The sequence below is a fragment of the Lissotriton helveticus genome, chromosome 7 (genome assembly GCF_964261635.1).
Source record: "Lissotriton helveticus chromosome 7, aLisHel1.1, whole genome shotgun sequence".
Taxonomy (NCBI): Eukaryota; Metazoa; Chordata; class Amphibia; order Caudata; family Salamandridae; genus Lissotriton; species Lissotriton helveticus.
Genome location: NC_136068.1, coordinates 953,371,279 through 953,392,203, shown reverse-complemented (window position 1 = coordinate 953,392,203; position 20,925 = coordinate 953,371,279). Strand labels below are relative to the sequence as shown.

The 20,925-nt window shown below is 45.1% G+C and overlaps 1 protein-coding gene across 3 annotated transcripts in view; it reads right to left on the bottom strand.

Annotated features, from left to right (window-relative positions):
• PCDH1 (protocadherin 1) overlaps window positions 1-20,925 on the bottom strand; it is a 285,738-nt gene that overhangs the window by 21,083 nt on the left and 243,730 nt on the right. The window contains exon 5 of one of the 3 annotated variants that reach the window (XM_078653524.1): window positions 2,864-2,996. The exons of the other annotated variants lie outside the window; for them this stretch is intronic. Within the exon in view, the coding sequence (XP_078509650.1) occupies window positions 2,875-2,996 (122 nt within the window). The 3' untranslated portion in view covers window positions 2,864-2,874. The remainder of the gene's footprint in view (window positions 1-2,863; window positions 2,997-20,925) is intronic. 3 annotated transcript variants of the gene reach the window in all.

Below are 20,925 nucleotides of genomic sequence, written 5' to 3'. Positions count from 1 at the left end.
GGGTCTCCAAGGCCCTCGCGGTTCCCTCGGCGGGGACGGGTCACTTCTTCCCGGGTCCGGCGGTGATCAGACGGCGCTCACAGGGGTCCCGATGACGGGGACCAATCCTGTCGCGGCGTCGGGGGCGAGCCTCCAGCAGCACCCGGGAGTCAGCCAATGGCAGAGCGGCTCCCGGGACAGGCAAACGATGATGCTCCGCTCCTTCGGCCAATCACGGCCCAACACCACTGATGACGCTGCGCCGCACGGGCCAATCCCGTCGCGGCGTTAGTGAGGGGGCTCGGCTCCCTCAGCCAATGGGAGTGCGGCGGCTTCGTTCTTCGCAGCTTCAGCTCCCCAACGATCGGCGATCTTCGGGGGGGTATTCCTGGCCCCCGGGCAGCGGCGGTGACACAGCTCACAGTGGTTTTCAGTGCGCCTTGCACTGGGAAGGCCCACAAGTCTCAGGTCAGCCCCACACACGTGTCGATGAACACGTCGATCTTGGCCACGCAGCAGGCTGGGTCAGCGCGGTGCTCTCAAGCAGATTAGAGAGCAGCCCGTGCGCTAAGCAGGCAAACTACAGGGTTTCACGATCTCCTCGCCACACAGCAGCTTCAGAGGGCACAGCAGGGTCTTGTAGTCCTTGGGCAACCTTTATGTCCCTGGGTTGCAGACAGGGGGCCAGCTCTTCTCAGGCCCTTGGAGATTCAAGTTGCAGACACAGCAAAGTCTTGGCAGTTTCAAGCAGGCAGGGTCACAGCACACAGCAAAGTCCCTTTCTCCTCCTCAGCTTCCAGTTAGACAGCAGAACAGGTCAGCCCTTCGAGCACACAGCAAGGCAATCTTCCTTTAGTTCTCCAGCCGTCCTCCTTCCAGCCGAGGTTCCTTCTTGCTTGTAGGATCTTAGAATCTAAACTTCTGTAGTCAGGGGTCCTTTCCTTATACCACTCAATGTCTTTGAAGTCCTTTGAAGTCTTTGTGCAAGCGGCCCTGACTCCAGTCTAAACCAGTTCTGGGGGTTGCTGAAGCACTGAGGTGTTTCTGGTTTTCTTCTTCCTGTCAGCTCCAGGGTCAGAGGTGTCAGTTGGCCGGCAGGAGGGAGCTAGCATGGGGGGGCAGGCAAGCACAGCCCAGCACTATCAGGCTTCTCTTCCTCCCACCTCCCTGGCAGCAGATGTGCCCTTTCATCCCCGGGCTGGCTCCGACCCTCTCCTCCGGGGGCTCTGCAGCCCCCCTGTCACACCCAGACCAGACAGGCATTCCACAAACCCAGGCACACAGAAAGGTTTAGACAAGAGAACAGCCACTTTCTAAACGTGCTATTCTCCATCTCAGGATTCAAAAACACCCTTCACTAAAAGATGTGTCATTAAATTCTGAGTTCAGGGATATCTTTCACTTATGTCCCATCTTGTTCCTATGGGGAGATAGGCTGGCATCACATGGGGCCAGCCACCTCCATGTTACTCTATGGAGCAAGAGAGCCTTACAGCAGTGAGCACATAAAATGGCTGCTGCCCACTACCAGAGCATGTGACCTGCACTAGTACATGCTCTACCTTATCCATACACTGCACCCTGCCCAGGGGGGTACCTTGAGCCTTCCATAGGGGTGACTGAGGTGCACAGACAGGGAAGGGTTAGGCCCAGCCAGTGGAGACACTGGCCAGGGGGACAGGGCAGTCCACTGACTGCACACAGGCCCTGCGCTGGCAGGCCTGAGTCCTTTTTAGGGCTACTCATGTGGGTGGCACAATCTGCGCTGCAGGCCCACTAGTAGCATCTGTCATCACCAGCCCTGGCACACACAGTGCACTTTACTAGGGACTCCATGGTGATACAAATATGCCAATCAGGTATATTCAATTAATATGGCAATTTACAGAGGGAGCACTTACACTCTGACACTGATCAGCAGTGGCAGAGTGTCCAAAGCATCTAAATCAGCAAAAACGAAATCCAGCACAGCATCAAAACACATGAGTCAGAGGCAAAAAGATGGGGGAAGAACCACGCCAAAGGTGTCAGGTCTAACAGTAATTCTTAAGTTATGTGTTTGGTTAATCAGTTTCTGGGTTGTAATTGCTACGTGCCAGGTTTGAAAATATTGAGGACATGTCTCTTTTCAAATTGCTAAATATCAATGTTATCAACCTCCTCAACCAACCTCCTTGGTGTCATTAATGGACCTATACAATACTAATCTGTTTTGATTAGATATCTGGTATGGCAGTGTTTAGGTGCTGACTTTTATTTTTGCTTTACATAACTTGCTGCCATCAGAGTGTCTCTGCCTTGTTACTATTAGGCATCACTATCACTGGTTTGAACTGACAGGTACCAATTCTCTTTTTGCCTCCATAGGGTTAAGGGTTGATATTTCTTGCATGATACTGTAAGGCATTGATGGTGAGCTTCATACATATAAGTATCATCCCTGTTTCTGGGTTAGTAGGGCTTGGCTTTATTGAGGAGTACTGAAACATTTCCTCACCATCTGTTATATGATTTGCCCATTTAGATTCTAACTCTTTGTACTTTTTGCATAGCCACACATGATGGGAGTTCATAAGACGTTCATGGAAAATGGATGCTGACCGAATTCCACACCCATTAGGCAAGAGTTAACCCCAAATTAAAGGATGAAATGTTTGGGGAAATATTTATCTATGCAAACGTAACATGACATATTCCAATTCTTCATCCACTTGTAATTCCTGGTAAATAATCCTGGTTTTTTAGCTAGAAGTGAGGTTCTGCATGAGGCTGTCAGCCCCACTAATTAGACAGAATAAACGTCACATCTACATCACATTTAATCAAACAATTATTATTTTTTCTCTTTTTTTTTATTTTTTAAGTAGAACATGAGATCATTTACCGGAATTCTGTCTACAGCACGGGATTCAAAGCCGGTGGCCCTGCGGACTTTAGAACCTTATAATGAGGCGGGTCGCAGCCTAATCGCGGCACATCTCGGGCTACGGGACCATTTAAATGTTCACCGCTCTTCCCTGTGGCAGTGCGGATATATAAGAGAAGGAGAGAGAGAAACAGAAAGAAAGAGGATGGGACATGAGACAGACAGAGATACACCGCAGGCATAGCTATACACAAAACGTACTGTGCTATAGAGCTTCTGCCAAGTATGGCTTGCTAAAGACTAAACATGCCAATATATGGTCCACCCAATCTCCTGTGGTGGACAAGACGTAAACCATCTAAATATGGGCATCTTGAAACATCTTTTAAACTATATTTTCTTCCCAAATCTCAACATATTAATTGATGAACTGGAAAAAGTTGAAAGCAACACTATATAGGCTTTCAAAGACTCAACACTTCTAAGTTTTATTAAATTAAGTATGGCTATGTAGCATAAACCCAAAGCTCTGTCCATTGGGAGCGGGGTTGTTCTGTACACAAATTGGATATGTAAAAATAATTCAAGAATCATTTTGTTTAAGAACAGTCTAACTCTATAAATATAGACTACCCCAGACTAAACACAAACACATCTTTGTTGCATCTATGCTACCTAAGCATCAGCTGCACTGTCTTGTAAAATATATGTAGTCTATATATTATCAATCTAGACTCAACTCGTGCAAAAACTATCTATGGTACAGCTAATTCAAGAACTCGTTACCCAAGACACAACCAGACAATGTGCGGCCCGCCAACACCTCACAAAACGGTAAGGACACACAACAAAACGGAGTGGGATTACTATCCACAGAAGACTAGAGCGGCCACAGAGAGGATCTACACAAACTGAAGGCCAGAATTTCAAGCTTCAACAGGTTACTCCAGTACTTCGTGTGACAACAGTGACACATGAAGGTTAGAGGGGTAGCTAAGTGGAGCACTGGGCTGTACTCCGCCACCGCACATAACGTCCAGAGTCAGATCATCTTAGATACGCTTTGTAGTTTAGGGGTAACAATTTTATCCAATTTGTCTCAGCTGCACAACCTGTACATCAAGTGTGCTCCATCATTTGCAATATGAAAATCATGACATTTTCAATGAGAGCATCACATTTATACGAAAGCGTACAAAAATCCCTCGATCGGGGTCAGGGGGCTGCTGCTGCACCTTCTACCTTAAGTGTTGAGGAGAAGCCATCTCAGAATTCCAGCGTTGCTATAGGAGTCAATTAATGTAAAGAAAACAATCTCGATACATGGTTTGCCCAGGCACAGTGTCAAAGTGTCAAACGTTTCCTATATCGCATGAATTGCGCACTCTGGACTGCAGAAGTTTGAGGGTCCCGTGAATTGTTAATGAAGTGACCTTGTGACATAAGAGGACAATGACTCCTCAAGTGCTGAGGACCTGATCCAAAGAGAGGAGTGAAAGCGGTCTCTGCCCCCTCCTTCTTCCCTGCACAGGATGAGCTCGAATGCACCGATTCTAGTCCCAGCCAGTGAATGTCCAGTGGCTCTGTTTCCATGGAGACCGCATGAGATTGACATGGACGTGTCTGGTTAGCACAGTGCCAGGCTATCTCTGTGGGAGGGATGCCTGTTTGCAGAGGCCTCGGGAGTATCTCCGCCTGCTTCTATTTTGTCGGTGTCTGAAAAATAATATTCATTGCGCTTACAGAATGAGAGACTGGACAGAGAGCTCTCCTGGGCCAAAGCTGGAGGGAGGAGCAGTAACAGGCCACACAATTCTCAGTGTATCTGGTACAGAGTGGCCAGTCAAAAAGGAGCAGTGGAAACGGGGTTCAGTCTGGCCAAGCATGGAGTGCTTCAGAAGGGCAAAGTCACCCAGCACTAACGGGGCATGCCTGAAGAGCAGGAGGTCAAGGTTCATAAGCGAATGGCAAGCTATGTCTGATGACTTTCTTGCCTTCATCCCATTTAACTAGAATGATGGAGGAGCAGTGAATCCCATCCCATTACAACCTTTTTGTCCGGGAAAGCCTTTCATTTTACAGTGCAGAGATTTCAAATAATATGTATACTTAAGGAGCAGTGATTTAAGTATAACACAAAGGGGTCCCTGATCCCAGAAAGAAATATCGAGTAAAGTAATGGTTCCTGGTCCCCCTGAAACAGGGTTCGAACGGATGCTTTCGGTACAGCATCTGAGTTTACAAGATGGCACTGTGATTTTTAACCTGTGGTCTCCTAGAAGCCAAATATCACAAGTAGGTAACAAAATACAACAAGCCGTTCCAATGCAATTGGTCTAACATTTAGGAAAGTTTGAGCTATTGTATTTTACATGTGTTGAGCCACACCCTTAACTACATAGGTTGCACCTTTTGGAAAGGATCCGTAGTTATGCGCCGTTGGCCATGTTGTTTTAGAGCCCAACCCAACCCTTTTAATTCCACTTAAAGCACTGGATATATTGCTGTAGGTGTTTGGGGAATAAATAGTGAATTGGCATCAGCATTGGCACGATATGGCTGAGGCACATTGATATGCCCTAATACTAAAAAAGCCATCTCAATTTCAGTTCAGGGTCGAAGACTTATAGAGTCTGTCTCCCAGACCTAGTAATGGAACAAGAGGTGCCGATGCCGGTTGTGTCTGCATAAGATGCATCGGTGTGGGCACCTTGGATGTTGGATGGCTAGCAGATGCTGATGCTGGTTGTGACTGAGATGCATCGGTTTGGTTCAGGCACATTTGGTGTGGTGGTACAACGCATTCCATCGTGGGATAGCAAGTGCGATTTCTGCTGTCCGTGCACTGGTGTAGTTTCACCGGGTTCAAAGGCAACAGCATGTGCTGAAGCAGTACTGTTTTCGATGAATTGGTGTTATGTTTGACCCAAACACTAAATACTACACACTGCTGCAGGTAAAAGCAGAGGTAGATGGTAAATTATGTAGCTGCTGACGATTAGAGGGCAGTCAACCCACATACAAGATTTCATGCTGCCCTGCCTTTTCACCGCCTCCATGGCTACGGTTTATCCTATTCTTCTGTTATTTACATGTCATCTTGCAGACTTCAGCCCTCTTTGTAAGCAGTTGCTGGAAAAAAAAAAAAGAAAAAAGAAGAAGACGTGGCTGCCATGGTCCCGGCTGATTTGAAAGTGAAAGCGCATGCTCGCTGAACATAAAAAATAAGAAGCAGCCGCCATTGTCCTGGGCTGCTTTAAAAGTGAAAGCGCACATGGCGCGCTGAACACAAGAAACAAAAAGTGGCCACTATTAAGAAAGCAGCATCCCGCGATTAATGCAACCAGCGTTCCACAAGTGGTGCAATCAAAGCTTTGCAGGAAAGCATGTCGTGCCTGCAGTAAGAGAAACTCATTAAAGAAAATAGTGCTCATAGACTGGTAATAAAAAATACTGTGTAACAACAGGGAAAAAAAGGGCCAGTCCTCATGGGAGGTTATAAAAGAAGAAAAGGCAGTACTAAGGAGGGACTAACTAGGCCATTAACGAATCAGATACTGGTTCTGCGTGGGGTTTTGAATAGGCAGGAAGAATGGCGCTCAAGCTTGTTCACGGTAGAGTCAGACACAAAGAATAGTTACAGTGCAACAAGGTCAGGGTAGAACCCAGAAAACCCCTGAAAATATGTGGGTGCGGACCCACACTGAAAATTGAGACCAAGTCCTGGGCACACATTCGGAGTAATGCTAAGGAGTGTCAATGCACGGTTATGGTATTTCATGTGAAAGAATTGCAGTGGTCGACACCAGTAGGTTCTTTTGTAGAATTATATTTATACATTTCTTGAAATATGTCAAATATGAGAACCAGCCGACACGTGTCTTGTCACCTGGGTGTTAACCTGTGACTCTTCAGGGCTGAATGGTGATGATGGTAATGTGCAATATCGCTGGACCGGTCCTAATTACAACCTGGTCGAAAACAGGTTTTTTTAAGATCAAAAGTGATGGAAAGGAATGAAGGTAATAGGTTGGGGAGGACGGGTAGGTCCCTTCCCCCGTACGTTCCGGATCCAAGAGCAGAAAGCGGGCGGGTGCGTCAGTCTTTCAAGGCGTCCTGTGATAACAGGAGAGAAGTTCCAGGATCCGTATCGCTTTCCGATTGCGGAAGAATCGGAAAGGGAATGTACGGGGGAAGGGACTTACCCGTCCTCCCCAACCTATTACCTTCGCTCCTTTTCATCACTTTTGATCGTTAAAAAAAAACGTTTTCGACCGGGTTGGAAGTATCATCGGTCCAGCGATATTGCACGTTACCATTATCACCATTCAGCCCTGAAGAGTCACGGGTGAACACCCAGATGACGAAACACGTGTCGGCTGGTTCTCGTAGTTGACATATTTCAAGAAATGTATAAATATAATTCTACAAGGGAACCTACTGGTGTCGACCACAGCAGTTCTTTAACATGAAATACCATAACTGGGCATTGACACTCCTAAGATTTACTCTCAACGTGTGCCCAGGACTTGTTCTCTATTAACAAATCAGAACCAAGCATTTACAAAGGGCAATAACACAAGCCAATAAAAAATATGAGGAGAGAGTGGGCGGATCTTTAAGTGCATACCTGAATAGAGCATGCCTCGCAGAGCAACGCATGCACTGCCCAGGCTCGACCTAAAAACCAGAGGTGAAAATGTCAAAGATGTCAGTGAATAAATAGCTTTAGAATTTTAACTCCTCATTGAGGTCAAGAAAGGAGATGGTACCTGGCAGGTCTGAGTTCGGTGAAGCCGCACCATCCACCTCCAGTTCAGCCACTGCTGGAGCAATCCCCGTGCACATCATAGACGCTACGGGAGGCGGACGCTGAGTCAGATCACCATTGGCATGACAGTGGAGGGCCAGCACGAAGGTCCCCAGAGATGCCCACAGAGCAGTGCTTGACAGCATCAGCTCCCGGGGGATCACAGCTCAGCACTGAGCCATAGCAAGAGAAAGACTGAGTGTCAGTCAGAGATGCAATTTCACATTTAGGCCCGGTCTTCCATTTGCATCCTTTGCATTTCTACCTCACTACAGAGATGACCACACCAGGCATGCACTGCATGCCCACTTCTGGAAATACTAATAAACAAGCCTTTGTTTGTAGGTTAATAATACAAATCATAAGCAGGTGACCCATTACATGGCAACTCCTATTTACCAGGCACAGGAATAGGACAAGAGGAAACTGATCAACGCCAGCCCTGTCACTGGGGTAGAAAGACCAAGGTGTCCACCATTTCATAGTCTGTTCTGCAAAGTGATCCCTACTCTATCCTTGCAGGCCCCAAGTTAGACTTCCTGTGTTAGCCAACAGATGATGTAAACCGAGTATAACACGCAGCAGCCAAAAGCCTCACAATAACACTTGTCAACACCCAGCATGAACCTCACACTGGTTTCTCAACCAGCAGTCGTTCTTAATATCAACAGTCTCCCTAACATCACTGTGACAAACACACAAATACAGAGCAATACAAACATGCACGCTTCCACTGAACAGTTCCTTAGAAAGGAGAAATCCCTGCCTTTCTTTAGCCGCAATATATTTAACATAACGCTTCATGCAGGTTTGTGAAAATTGAACAATGAGATTGGACATGAGGTCAGGTGACATCACAGGGAATGCACTTCTCACATCTTTGACTGATGGATCGGGTAGGCATCAAAAGGAAGAACGTAGGAAAACGATCTGAAAGTGTTTGGGCTTTCCTTCAACTAAAAGTTCAAGTGAAAAACTGAAAAAAATAAAACAACAAGAATGGAAAATGGTGCTGCAGCTGTTTATTCGAACAGAAAAAAACGCAGGGTGTTCTTTTTCCTAAGCACAGGTAAGTACGCTTACAGAACCCTCTGTACAGATGTTGAGCTTTCCGTATTATCCAGTTGCGAAAAGTGTGTAAGCCTCGAGCCAGGGCCTTGGTCAAAATTATTAAATTGATACCAATATTTGAGGCATTCACTTATGATCTCTGGAAATGCTTTAGCAAATTGAGGGTTTTCAGAGCTCTCTCTAAAGAGGAATACACAGCAATCTATTTAACAATAGCCCATCTTCAAAAAGATAAGACTACACTATCAGTTGCATCTTTTTTTGCTGCTGCTGGCATCACAACTATCCTGGGCAACTGAATGTTCTTGTGCTGCCCACAGCAGGTCCATGTATGAAACTGGATTTCCACAACATTTATAATTCATAATGCTGATGAATTCTGCTTCCAAGCATCTTGCACAATGCCAGGGGCTCTGGTAGTAGAAACTGTCCAGCTGTGATTAATGAACTTTTTACCTAATACTATCTTGTCTCTGTTTCTTGGATATGTGGCCCCTTCCTGGTACAAGATAACCATGCACCACAGGATTTTGTATCCCTTTGGGGTTTACATTTTCCCCGGTGGGTATGGATTCAGGAGTTCTTTATAGATTTGTTCTGAGACGCCTAAGATAATTTGGTGCACTCCAACCTGGGATGAACTTTGGTACAAATGTATGTTTTGGAGTCAAGGACAGCAAGTGTCAATAATCTGTAGGAGAACATCCACTACCACACTCTTTTTGATAATTTCAGCATCAACCATGTGTGTTGAGGCCTTCAACACAGTGATACATTAGTGCCCGCATCTCACACTACGTGGAAGAGGAAGCTGTTCTCAGCTGAGTATTTTGATCGTGACCATGTAGTTCATGGTTATTATGATGGATCTCACGCTTGACTACAACGGAATAAGATATCAAGCCTCTATGTTTGCTTTCCATATTAGGGCACCATTATTCTCTCTCAGGATGGGGATGATGTGCAAGCCCTTCCTTTTTTCATCTATTCACTTTGTGATTGTAGCTCGGATCAGCATAGTTGATGTGTGTTGCAATTATCTCAAGATGCACTCTTCCTCCCTAACTCCACTTTTTCAATTTTTTGTAAAAAAAAAAAAAAAAATGCTGTGAAATATCTCTGGCTACCATTCCTGGTCCACACTTCCCTTTATTCCAGTTGTACTTTGCTCTTAGTCTGGCCTTCATCTGCCCTCTACTCTTCTCGTGCCTCTCCCAGCATTATTGAGGATTTTTTTTTATGTCTACTTGAGTCACTCAGGTTATCAGATCACACTGTCCGGTTACCAGATTTTTCCATCTATTATTTCACAACTTTTGTGCTACAATCCCTGCTGAATTCTTATCAAACACCTTCCTGTTATTCTTGTGGACCCCACCCATTCCTTCTCCATACCTGTCCCGTTTTTCTCCAGTGCTAGTCTTGCTCCAGTCGCTCATTCCCCACATTAACCAATTGTCTTTCTCCTTCCCCTTACATCCCCACTCTTATCTCGCCATTTTCTGCTCGTCTCGTCCCTACTTTTGCTGCACTGTGCTCTCCTGCCCTAGTACCATTTTCTTTCCACTTTGTGCTTTTCTCAGAGGCTCAAACCAAACCCCAAAACAACAATGCTAACGTCAGTGGTTCCCAAGAATTCTAAAAGGATGCCGGATAACCTAGAGGGGCAATCCTGCCCTGCATTTACTGACATATTAATCTAAGAGGGGGAGAAAAGCACGAGACATTTGTAATCTCTTCTCTAGACATGGATAATCCAGCCTACAGTTAAAGATCTTTCATCACTTTGTGTACATTTTTCCACACATAAATAGACCCACCCTCCTCCCCCCGTGTTTGTGGAGAGCAGTCTGAAGTCAGCTGTGGCTCTCATATGCCAGCTTCCAGCAAAATGACTAAGGAAGTGCATAGGAAACACCTTCTCATTTTGGGTAGGCGGTGGTCATTCTTGATTCTGAACAGGTTCCAGTGCAAGAGAACAACAGAGGAGCCTTCGAAATGAATATCTTGCATAGGTGACCCTGGAGGAGCTGAAGACAAAGGGGGGAAAAAAGGGCAGTATAGGAAAGGTAAAGGTGGCAGCTGGGCTGGAAGGATACATTGAGCAAAAAGAAAACTGAATTCAAAAGATAAAATACAAGAAAGTAAAAAGAAATCGTGGCAGTGTGTAATGGAGGTGAGAAAGGCAGGTAGGAAAGGAGCGAGTAGACAGAAGGAAGAAAGCCCCCCCCCCCCCCCCCCCCCCACACACACACTTGGAAGGGAATAGCCGTTAACATGAAAAGAGTAAGGAACTGAGAAATGATATAAACTGGGCTAAGTGCATCAAATAATACACGTAGAAGATGGAATGATGGGAAGTTGTGAGTGAACACCAATGAAGTGAGAGAGGAACAAGAGAGAAGGAGAAGGGAGAATGAAAACAAGTAAAGGGATAATTAGGAGAAAATAGAGGTCAATGTTGAGATAAAGTGGAGAGAGGGAAAGAAGAGTAGACGGAAGACCCAGAGCTATTGGGGGGGTAATAAAGTACAGAGAAGAAAGAAAAGAAATAAGGATGGAATGATAGAATAGAGGGTGTACATACCTGCATATGACGAAAATTGATTGCAGAGGGTGGAAAGAAAAGATGCGAGAAAAAATAGGTTGCAGAGGGCGGAACGAAATGATGTGAGAAGAGATAAGCGAGTGAGAGAAAGAAAGAAAAACAGAGGAATACAAATGAGGAGATAGCACAAACAAATATAAGGGAAGAATAAGATATCATTTGATGAAGGAGAAACATCATGTGAAACAGAGGCTAAGCTATAAGAAGAGCGAGAGAGCAAACAGTGGTAAGCAAGCACATGATGGAACGGAAGCCGAGAGAGGACAGCGGGGGAGGCAGTGTGGTTCACACAGCGCGAGCCTGGTTAATCAATGTGGAATTTGTACCTGTGTAATCGCCCAGATCAGCCCATCTCCGCATCCCCTGCTGCGAGCACTAATGGGCACATTACCTGAGCAAGGGCCGGGATCTCGAGGGATAATGTGCCATCAGGGCCCCGGGCTCTGATAAGGGGGAGCACTTGTCTGCGCCGCCGATATCAGCCTGGTCTAGACAGGAAGGCAGAGAGGGACGCACTCGACTGTCGATGAGGGCAGACACGCACGGTGCCCTCGGCACACCCCTGCCAGTCGAACGCGGCGGCGGTGCAGAGATGCTAAGCTCTGGTGGGCCAGGACAGACGATGAAATCACACCAATGAGGAAGTCGTTTTTCACTAGGCTGGAGGGCCTTGAAGAAATATGGCTGATAAATGAGGGCCATGTGGAGGAGGGGCACGTCATATTATCCGAATTCCCGCATATGGCAAATTTATATACCAGGAATCAATATGGCACTCATGCACATCTTGAAAATCAGTAACAAGTGTTCTCGAGAATGTGATGTACAAGAGTTAGCTCGTGATTCTGACTCAAACAGTGACCTAGTTTGACAAGAACTACCATCACTTTTAAAAAAAATTTAATTTGGGTGCAATCTTACCTTTCACTCCATCAGGGCAGAGCTACGGCTTCGGTTGTTCTCACATATCATTTATAAGGTTGTTAGGCCTAGCAGCAGCGCGCATGCGCTGCTTACTATGTGAGGCATGCAGTAGTCTAGTTTGCTGTGGAAGCAGCGCCTTCTCTACGCTCATATTTTTGATTGGCTGGTGTCATTGTCCTTGGTAAATGCTGGCTTCCGATTGATAATGAGGCTTGTTAGTCCCTCCATGTTACCGACCTGTCACCATTTGTTACCTCCTATGAGGACCGTGTCTTTTACTTGTGGCGTTACACGGTCTCGTTCATAAGTCGGTAAGCGCAATTTTTTTTTATTTGCAGCGCGGTCCGCTTTCTCTTTAGCAGCTGTGCTTGTTTATGTAATTAATTTGCCGCATGGGCCGAAAGGGAGCATTTCTACTCACTAATCTAACAAGCCTATGCAATGCAATAGGTCTTGCATTTACGAGAGTTTGAGCTATTGACATTGCAAATAACAATGCCTTTTATTTTTTGTTTTTGTTTTTAAAACATAAATAAAAGGCATTGCCATTTACAATGCCAATAGCTTAAACTCGCGTAAATGCGAGACCTATGGCATTGCAAATGCTTGTCTTTTCTGCTGCCAGTCTCTTAAAAAATAATTAATAGATTTCAGAAGACAATTGCAGGATTTGATTTTCACCAGCACAAAAACCTGGTGGGCTTGTAATTTGTTGTGGCTACATATGTTTATATGATTACACCTTCTAGTAAAATTACTTAACCCAACAGATGGAAACATGCATTGAACATTGGGTTTTCAAACAAGCAAAATCAAACATACAATAATTTTTGTGAAAATGTATGAAGCGTTACTCCCTTTCGCTTGATGAGATGAAATAAAGAATATGCGCCAAATTCATGAGAATGAAATTCAGGCAAAATAAAAGCAGCAAAAACTGTTTTACAGAGAAAGGAAATGTATACATTTTCTACTTAAACTATTATATGTAGCATATTACATTTTTCCTCAGAAAAAAACCCTGAAAAATGTCCACTTGTTTTGCTAAAATTTAAGCTTGCTAAAAGAATGTTTAAGACTTTTGGGACAAATCACATTTTTGATGGATATTTCTTTAGAGGCGAAATAGGAAACTTACAAGGAGTATTAAAAGCTCAGCCACACTAAGAAAAATACTACATTTACATTTGTGGTCACGCACAATCTTTAAAGAGTGGGACTGTAGCAATAAATGGTCTGTGGCAGATGCAGTCTGCGGTGACCCAGTGGACATTTCAAGCATTGACATTAACCACCATCACACATTATAAGTTTGACTGATGGCTCTATCAAACTTTCAATAATTTTTTTATTTTAATATTTTCTTTTTGAAAATAATAACAGTCATAATAACAAAAAAACAATGCCCTCCTCCCCACGGGACTTTCCTCCCATGGCGAGGGGGCATTGTGCACTTTTCAATGCCCATTTCAGGTTTTTCCAGGCAGTGAAGGGCATTGAAACATTGCTGTATGTATGTATGTTCAACTGAATTAGGTGGGCAGACAGAGCCAAACCTCTAAAAGCCCAACAGAGTAAGGGCTGTTGGAGAAGTTTGACAACAGCGTAGATGGAGTAGTCTCCTTTATTGCAATCTATGGTCAGTCCGAATTTCAATCAGGCGAGCGGACTATTACGTTGGCAGAGAGGGAACTCTGTTACCGTTGCCACCGAGTTCTCTTTCAGACGATATATTAATTGAGCCATTAGTTATCTTAACAACTGACTGGCTGAATCACTGATACGCCTTTTGTGCTCCAGCGTCTTACTGTAGCATCAACTGCAAAACAATAAACAATGTACTCTGCATTTGAGGAACGTATATCGAATACTGAGGTAGAGAACAACGTGGTGGATTTGGAACTTTTGGGTAAAGCACATGAGATAAAATGAATAGCACATGATTGAGAGAGCAACATAGAGCACTAGTACAGGTATTTGTTGGGGAGAAGCACATGAGGAAGAAAGCTGGAAAGAACATGCACTTTTGTGGAGTGCTTAACTAAAAATAAAATAAGTGCACAGTGGAAGGATACAAGTCAACCAATCAAAAAGAAAATAATGAAGCTATGCTCCAAGGGAGGGACAAACACAGGAAGAGAAATTCAAGACATTAAAGAAAAAACAAATGAGAGTAACAACTCAACCAGTGGGAAGGCTGTAAGCCCACTTTTAGTTCACCATAGATTATTCACAACTAGACAGCTCGCGCTGTCTGATAGGTGAAAATGTATAATTTTGTATGTAAAGCTGCTACTTGGTCCTAGCTCCACATGACATAAAATCGAATAATAACATTTATTCAAAAGAAAGGCTGATATTTAGTTCTTGCAAAATATGAGTAGAGATGGCATTCACTAAAAACAAATTTACACAGCAAATTATCTGCCATTGTTTTAAAGGGCTATCAGTGTGTTTGGTGAAGTACCCATACGTGCATACTAATTGAACACAGGTTATCTGGTAAGATCAAGAATTAAGAACTTTAAACTTGGTTAATTGTATTGGGAATGTCCTTCCAGGGTCGGCTTTAGAGCTGGTGGCGCCCAGTGCGACAGTCAATTTTGGCGCCACCCCCTATGACCTCCTCGGATTCCCCTACTACCGCTAAAGTGCCCCTTATCTCTCCATAGCCCCTCTCTCACAAACCTTTCATTTATTTGTAAGCACTGGTTAAAGGCTGGCTTTACTTATAATAATGTATATCTACCCCAACTAACTATTTTAGCAACATGAGGAATAGATCATGAAAGATTGGGGAAAAACATTACTTTCTATTTCATGCAGTTTGCATGCAGCTCTTTGATGACAGTTCTTAACAGTCACTGTTCTATATTTGGGCTGTATCTTATGTACTTCGGTAACAAAAGGATCTCAGTGACAAAAGTAGTAATCCACTCAACTATCCATACAACATACACATTTGTGATCTGCACAGGTACTTCTTTTTTGCAGCAGGAATAATAACCTTCTGAGATACTTTATGCCACTAGACAAAACTCTGATCTCTCTTTAACAGGAACATTAATCCTAAGAGCTATCTATTAATTTATGTTGCTGCCTGAAAGCTAGCTGCACAAGGAGCTATGCAGAAAATGGTTTTAAGTTACTGCTAAGCACAGCACCCCTCCCCATGTCAATGCCAAGTGCAGCCTCACCAGGCACACCCCCTAAAGCCGGCCCTGTGGTCTTCAACAGCCAAACCATGAGAGTCTCATCTCTAGGTAAAATGGCTGATTTAACATCCAGCCAGCGACACAGAAAGGCTGTATGAGAGCTATGGCCACCTGTCGGGCATGTGTGAAGCTTACAATGGTACTGCCCATGTTGCATTTGTTCTGTGTGCTAAGACAGGCTAGGCTGCTGCTGCCTGTGCTTTAACTGCTCCGTTCATGCGGGGAATATGTGTGCTGTGGCAGTACAGTTTATGTTCACGGGTGAAGGAAGACTGTCATGCTTCTTTTGCTGTCTGCTCTGTGTGTGAAGCACAACTTTTGCTACACTAGTCCTGACCCACAATGCACATACTGAAAATTATTTCACCACCGGTCCATAAATAAGTATGCTTCATAAGCAGAAAACCATGTCTCCATTTATCTAACCAGCCGCCTGGTCTATCATCTATGATCTGTTCTCCTTGACATGTCTAGTTGTCCTCCCTGAGTGTCTAGTACTGTCTGATCTAGTCTTTCGGTATTGTTTAGTCTTGGTTGAGTCTGTATTTGTTTTCTGGCACTGTTCTAGTCTGTCAACAGTCTTCGTGGCTGCGGTCTATTCTTGGTCTTTCCCCATTGGTCTGCCTGTGTTGTCTGGGTCTAGAATGGTCAGCACGTCATATCCTTCTTTCATAAAAGGAAAAGAAGCTCCTTTAACTATCATTCCATGTGAACAAGTGTCCTATAGCTTTTTGCTTGAATGTACAAATTAAAATGGGGAAAGCATAAACAAAGGGGACAATTCCTACTGACTATTTCATGCTCGACATTCTGGGGTGGGATGGAATGATCAATTATTTCCTCTCAGGAAGCTTCCCCTGGAAAGTGAAGGAAAGACAGTTAGAATCTTCCCAGGAAGAAAGGAACCTTTCCAAATAGTTTTCCTCCTATCAGACTTAAAGCTGGAATACACATACGAGATCCAGTTCAGGTCAACCTCTGACAATCTACTGTGGGTAAAAGCCCCTGAGGATATCCCCGATACGGATTAGCAGGTGCCTAAAACATGAACTATGATAAACTCCAATGGACCTTCAGCCCAAGAGCCAAAATAGAAATGTAAGCTGGAGTCTCACTTCATGAGTCTGAAGAACTAGATCAACATTTTCCTATGTGAACTTTGGCTCTTCCTGGACTAAGGTTTCCTGTTGCAGGGGTGCCTCATAGCTAGGAATAAGCAAATCATCTATTCTGCCTGATGGGCCACCAAAAGGAGAACTTCAGCCGGTCCTAACAGAACAGGGACAGTACCAGCATGCACAGAGGCCCACAAATGAGACTTCATAAATAATGGAGATGAGGGCATCAGTGACTAAGTAAAGGTGAAATGATTGCCCCAGGAGATGGGAATTTGCCCCGCCGTCCTGTCCCCCAGCACCATCCATTGACCTTTTCGTTGAAGTGGTGACCCTCCCCTTCACCACCCTCAATAACCCTCCTAATCCATCCTACACGACCTGATATTTCCCCCGCCATTCACTTGTTCGATAAGGGAAGAGAAGAGTATTCCCAGGACACCAAGAGAACACCTGATGCTTTCAGGGCTTGCAGACTTCCACCCCACTCCAGCAGGCCATGTGCCCCAGTATCAGGAGCCCCTTCATGGGGACCAAGGAGTCCGTTGTGTCCTCTTCCTTTCTACACATTGTGCATCTCTTCCTCCCCTCCGATAGCTTTTCTCTGACTGCCATTTGTGTCTTGCCCACATATGCTCTTCTTACATCAGTGGGCTTTACAATAATCTAAATGCCCCTCCAACAGCTCAATGCCCCCCTCATCTGAATTAGCACTATGCGATTTCCAGGTTCTTTGCCCTTTCTATATGTGTCTGTCTATCTCATATCACGACAGTCTTACCAGCTTGCCTTTGGCCAACTCTCTCAGCTCCGTTCGCCTTTCGGCCACAGCCTTGCATCCCGCCGTACTTCCCTTCACCCCTGCACCTTTCATGCGGCGCTCTCCTCCCTCACCTGCACGCACCTCTAGCGCCTCAGTACATTTACCATGCAGCTCTTCAAATATATTAACTTGAAATAAACGCCATCAGTGGCGGGGAAGGGGGGAGTACTCGCAGCCCACAAACAGCTCGGACGCTCTAATTACAAATCAGAGAGGGCACACAATGTTCACATAATTTTATTCGGCTGACTCTGGAGAGGCAATCATGTTATCATTGATTGAACCTCTTAATATCCCCGCTCCTCTCACGTCCCGCACCTCTCTCTCTCTCTTCAGTGGACCCCAACTCTCTCCACCGGACTACCGCTTCAGATCCACGGCCCCTATCCTTCTTTAATTGGCTCCACTGTCTTCATCCAACACTGCTCCGGTTTGTTCCACCGACCTTTCTCCTACCATCTGCGACTTGCACCCCATTCTGCCCTCTTACTTCACGCCTAACATCTCTATCTATCATTCTCCACCGCCACAATATTTCTCAACCCACCCCTCCCAAACCTATGCTCCCTCTATGCTGCACAGTGCTTCTTGCCCCACGTATCCACCTTTCAAGCTGCCAAATCATGTCATCCTCCTTTTACCTTAGCTGCTCCCAATAAACTATTACCTTCTTCCTTTATATTTTTCCTACCTTTTACATTTTTTTTTCATTTTCCCCGCTCCGCTCTCATTTTGACTATTATACTTTCGTTTTTTTTTACTTATCCTTTCCCCCGTCGCCATGTTGAAAGAATTCCATGTAAGCTAACCTCCAGCGCACTCCTCGATCCTGCACCCCTGCCCTCATCATCTGTGCCCCCCTCACCTCTTTCCTGTCCTCCCTTCCAAACTCGCTCTCTCCCGTCCTCCCTTCCTGGCCACCTTGCCTTCTCGCCCCCTCTCAGCCACGGCCACCTCGCGCCTCCTCTTCCCTTCACTTTTCCGTTCATGTGTAAAGCTCAGAAACTTCGAGGCTCTGCTCAGATTTATAACCTAATTAAAACGGCCCCTCGCAGGATACCCAGCGCGGAAGGCCTGCTTTACAAGGCTCCCGCCTCCTCAGACTCCCTTTGCCTTGAAGAGAGGTCAGCTCACTGAAGCGAGCAGATCCCCGGCACCAACGCACTCGGTGTGACACACTTACTGGACCGCAGGAATATAAAAGAGGAGGATTGAAACAACACGAGCACGTCAAGCACACCAACAAGGACGCGCAAGCTGCATCACCAAGAAAAGAGTAAACTGATGCCCACAATTCAGAAATGAGAAATCTAGGTACATACCACTACAAATACCGAGGGGCAAAAAGCAACGACAACAGCACAGGAAGAGACTATTTCCGAAAGATACACAATACACATACATGGAGACGGTCACAGGTCCATGCCCTTTCAGAGAAGTGACAAAACGTTTCACATTAACACAGAAAGGCAATACGCAAGCACATCTGAACCTCGTCTCTTGAAGAGAAGAGCTAAATAAATGCCCAGCAATAAAAACAGGTAGCCAGAAGAAGGAACCTTAGGTTGGGGAGAAACAAAAACATATCTTCAAGGACCTAACAAGATGAAACTAAGACATTCAGCTGGAGAAGTACACACAAAACTCTATGCATGTAGACAACACTATCTATATGCCCAATGGCAGACAGGAGAGGAACAGACTGTAGCAAATTCCATTTTGTTCTTTGCATGGTCACTCCAGATTTCTTGCCTTTTTATGGAGTATGTTTTTGCTGGCTTTAGGACTCTGTGCACTTCCCCACTGGTAAACAGTAGCAAACTGACGTCTTTCAGTAAATCATGTGCTGTACATTGGAACTCCCTATTTGACCAATATAACCTTTCTACAAGTACATTGTAGATAGTGCAATATGTGTACTTGTGCTATAGGACGTTAAATGGTATATCTGGGCTGCAGTATGTTATTTATACCACCCACATATATAACGGAAATGTTTGTACCAGGACCACCACAGTGCCTGGCTAGGTTGCAGTTTTAATGCACTGCAGTGATAGGCCTATCCTACATAGCAAGGGTACTTTCCCCTGTATTCTATTTTGTATGTGGTCATAAGTCACCCCTAAAAGGATGCAATGTAAGCTACAGGAGCTAGTATATAAAAATAGGGTACACTATATAAAGGGGTTAGTTTTCACTTGCAGTGAAATAAAACTCAAAATGTATTTCACTTTGTCGGCCTAGCCTGACCTTTCCTTAATAGGCCTAGATAAGATTAAAATGTTAATTTTACACCTCGAATTAGGAGAGAATAGAACACTACTTCAAATATATTCCCTGCTTAGATTTAAAAACTGACTTCATGCTGAAACATGATTTTGCGTAGCTTAAGCAGAAAAGTAACTTTGTAAAAATGGACTCGGGCTATCTGAGCAGAATTGGTTTAAATTAGTTCTGCCACTCATCGCTAATCGAGACCTGGAACACACATCCATGGTTGGGAAACTTAACCCCTTGGCTGCGGGGCCAATTCCCCCGCTGTGCTGAGGGCGCGCACAGCGTTCCGGTGCTCATGACTAGCTCACCTCGTCATGCGCCACGTTTCTCATGTGCTCATGACGAGCTGAGCTCGTCATGACCACGCCTGTTCCTTAGAACGCCCAGCACTGCAGGGGAATTAGCCCCGCACATGAGCGTTCTAACTGTCATGACGAGCTCAGCTCGTCATGAGCACACGAGAACCGTAGCTCATGACGAGCTGAGCTAGTCATGAGCGTCGGAGGGGTTAATGACTTGCTCAGAGGACAATGTATTGCATTTGTGACCAGTAAAGGTCAATGGGTGTTAACTGCTGACCACTTAGTAAGAATTAGCTATCTGGCAGTGGACAAGCACAGTTGGTGAAAAAAGGCCAAGTTTAGTGCTACCACTTTTGAGTTGGAGATGCCAGAGAGGCCTTTTCTTTTCATCCAAAAGGAAAGGAGGGCTTTTTCTATTCACCCCCATGTCACCCCTACACAGTTCGTCATCACAGAAAGTGCAAGGAAAAACAAGTTTTGAGCCTGTCCTTTAGCAGAGTGACTAAGAACCTGAAGACAGTCTTGCCTGGTGGCACTGGCTCCCACCATCTTGACACTGGGGCTCATGGGTAATTTTACAGTAAGGCAAAGAGGAAGCTCTACAAAAGGAGGTAGGGGAACGGTCAGAGAATAGATAGTATTCAGCAGTAGAATTCCTACGATTACTAGCTAGTTACACAGGTTAATTCTGACTCCTCCACCACCTAAAACATTCTTGAACATGGGATCACTCCATCTGAATCAGAAGAATGTGCTGGAGGAGGAACCTTGACTCCTGGCTCTGACACGAAGAAGAGGACTCCCCAGTATTCAAGAACTCCCGAATCTTGTTGCTACTCAGACTGAAACTGCTCTTCAAGGGGCAAGTGGCTGGCCTCTGTTTACTTGCTTCAGGACACAAAAAGAAGGGCTCCTGACTCCAAGAGAGGCCAGCT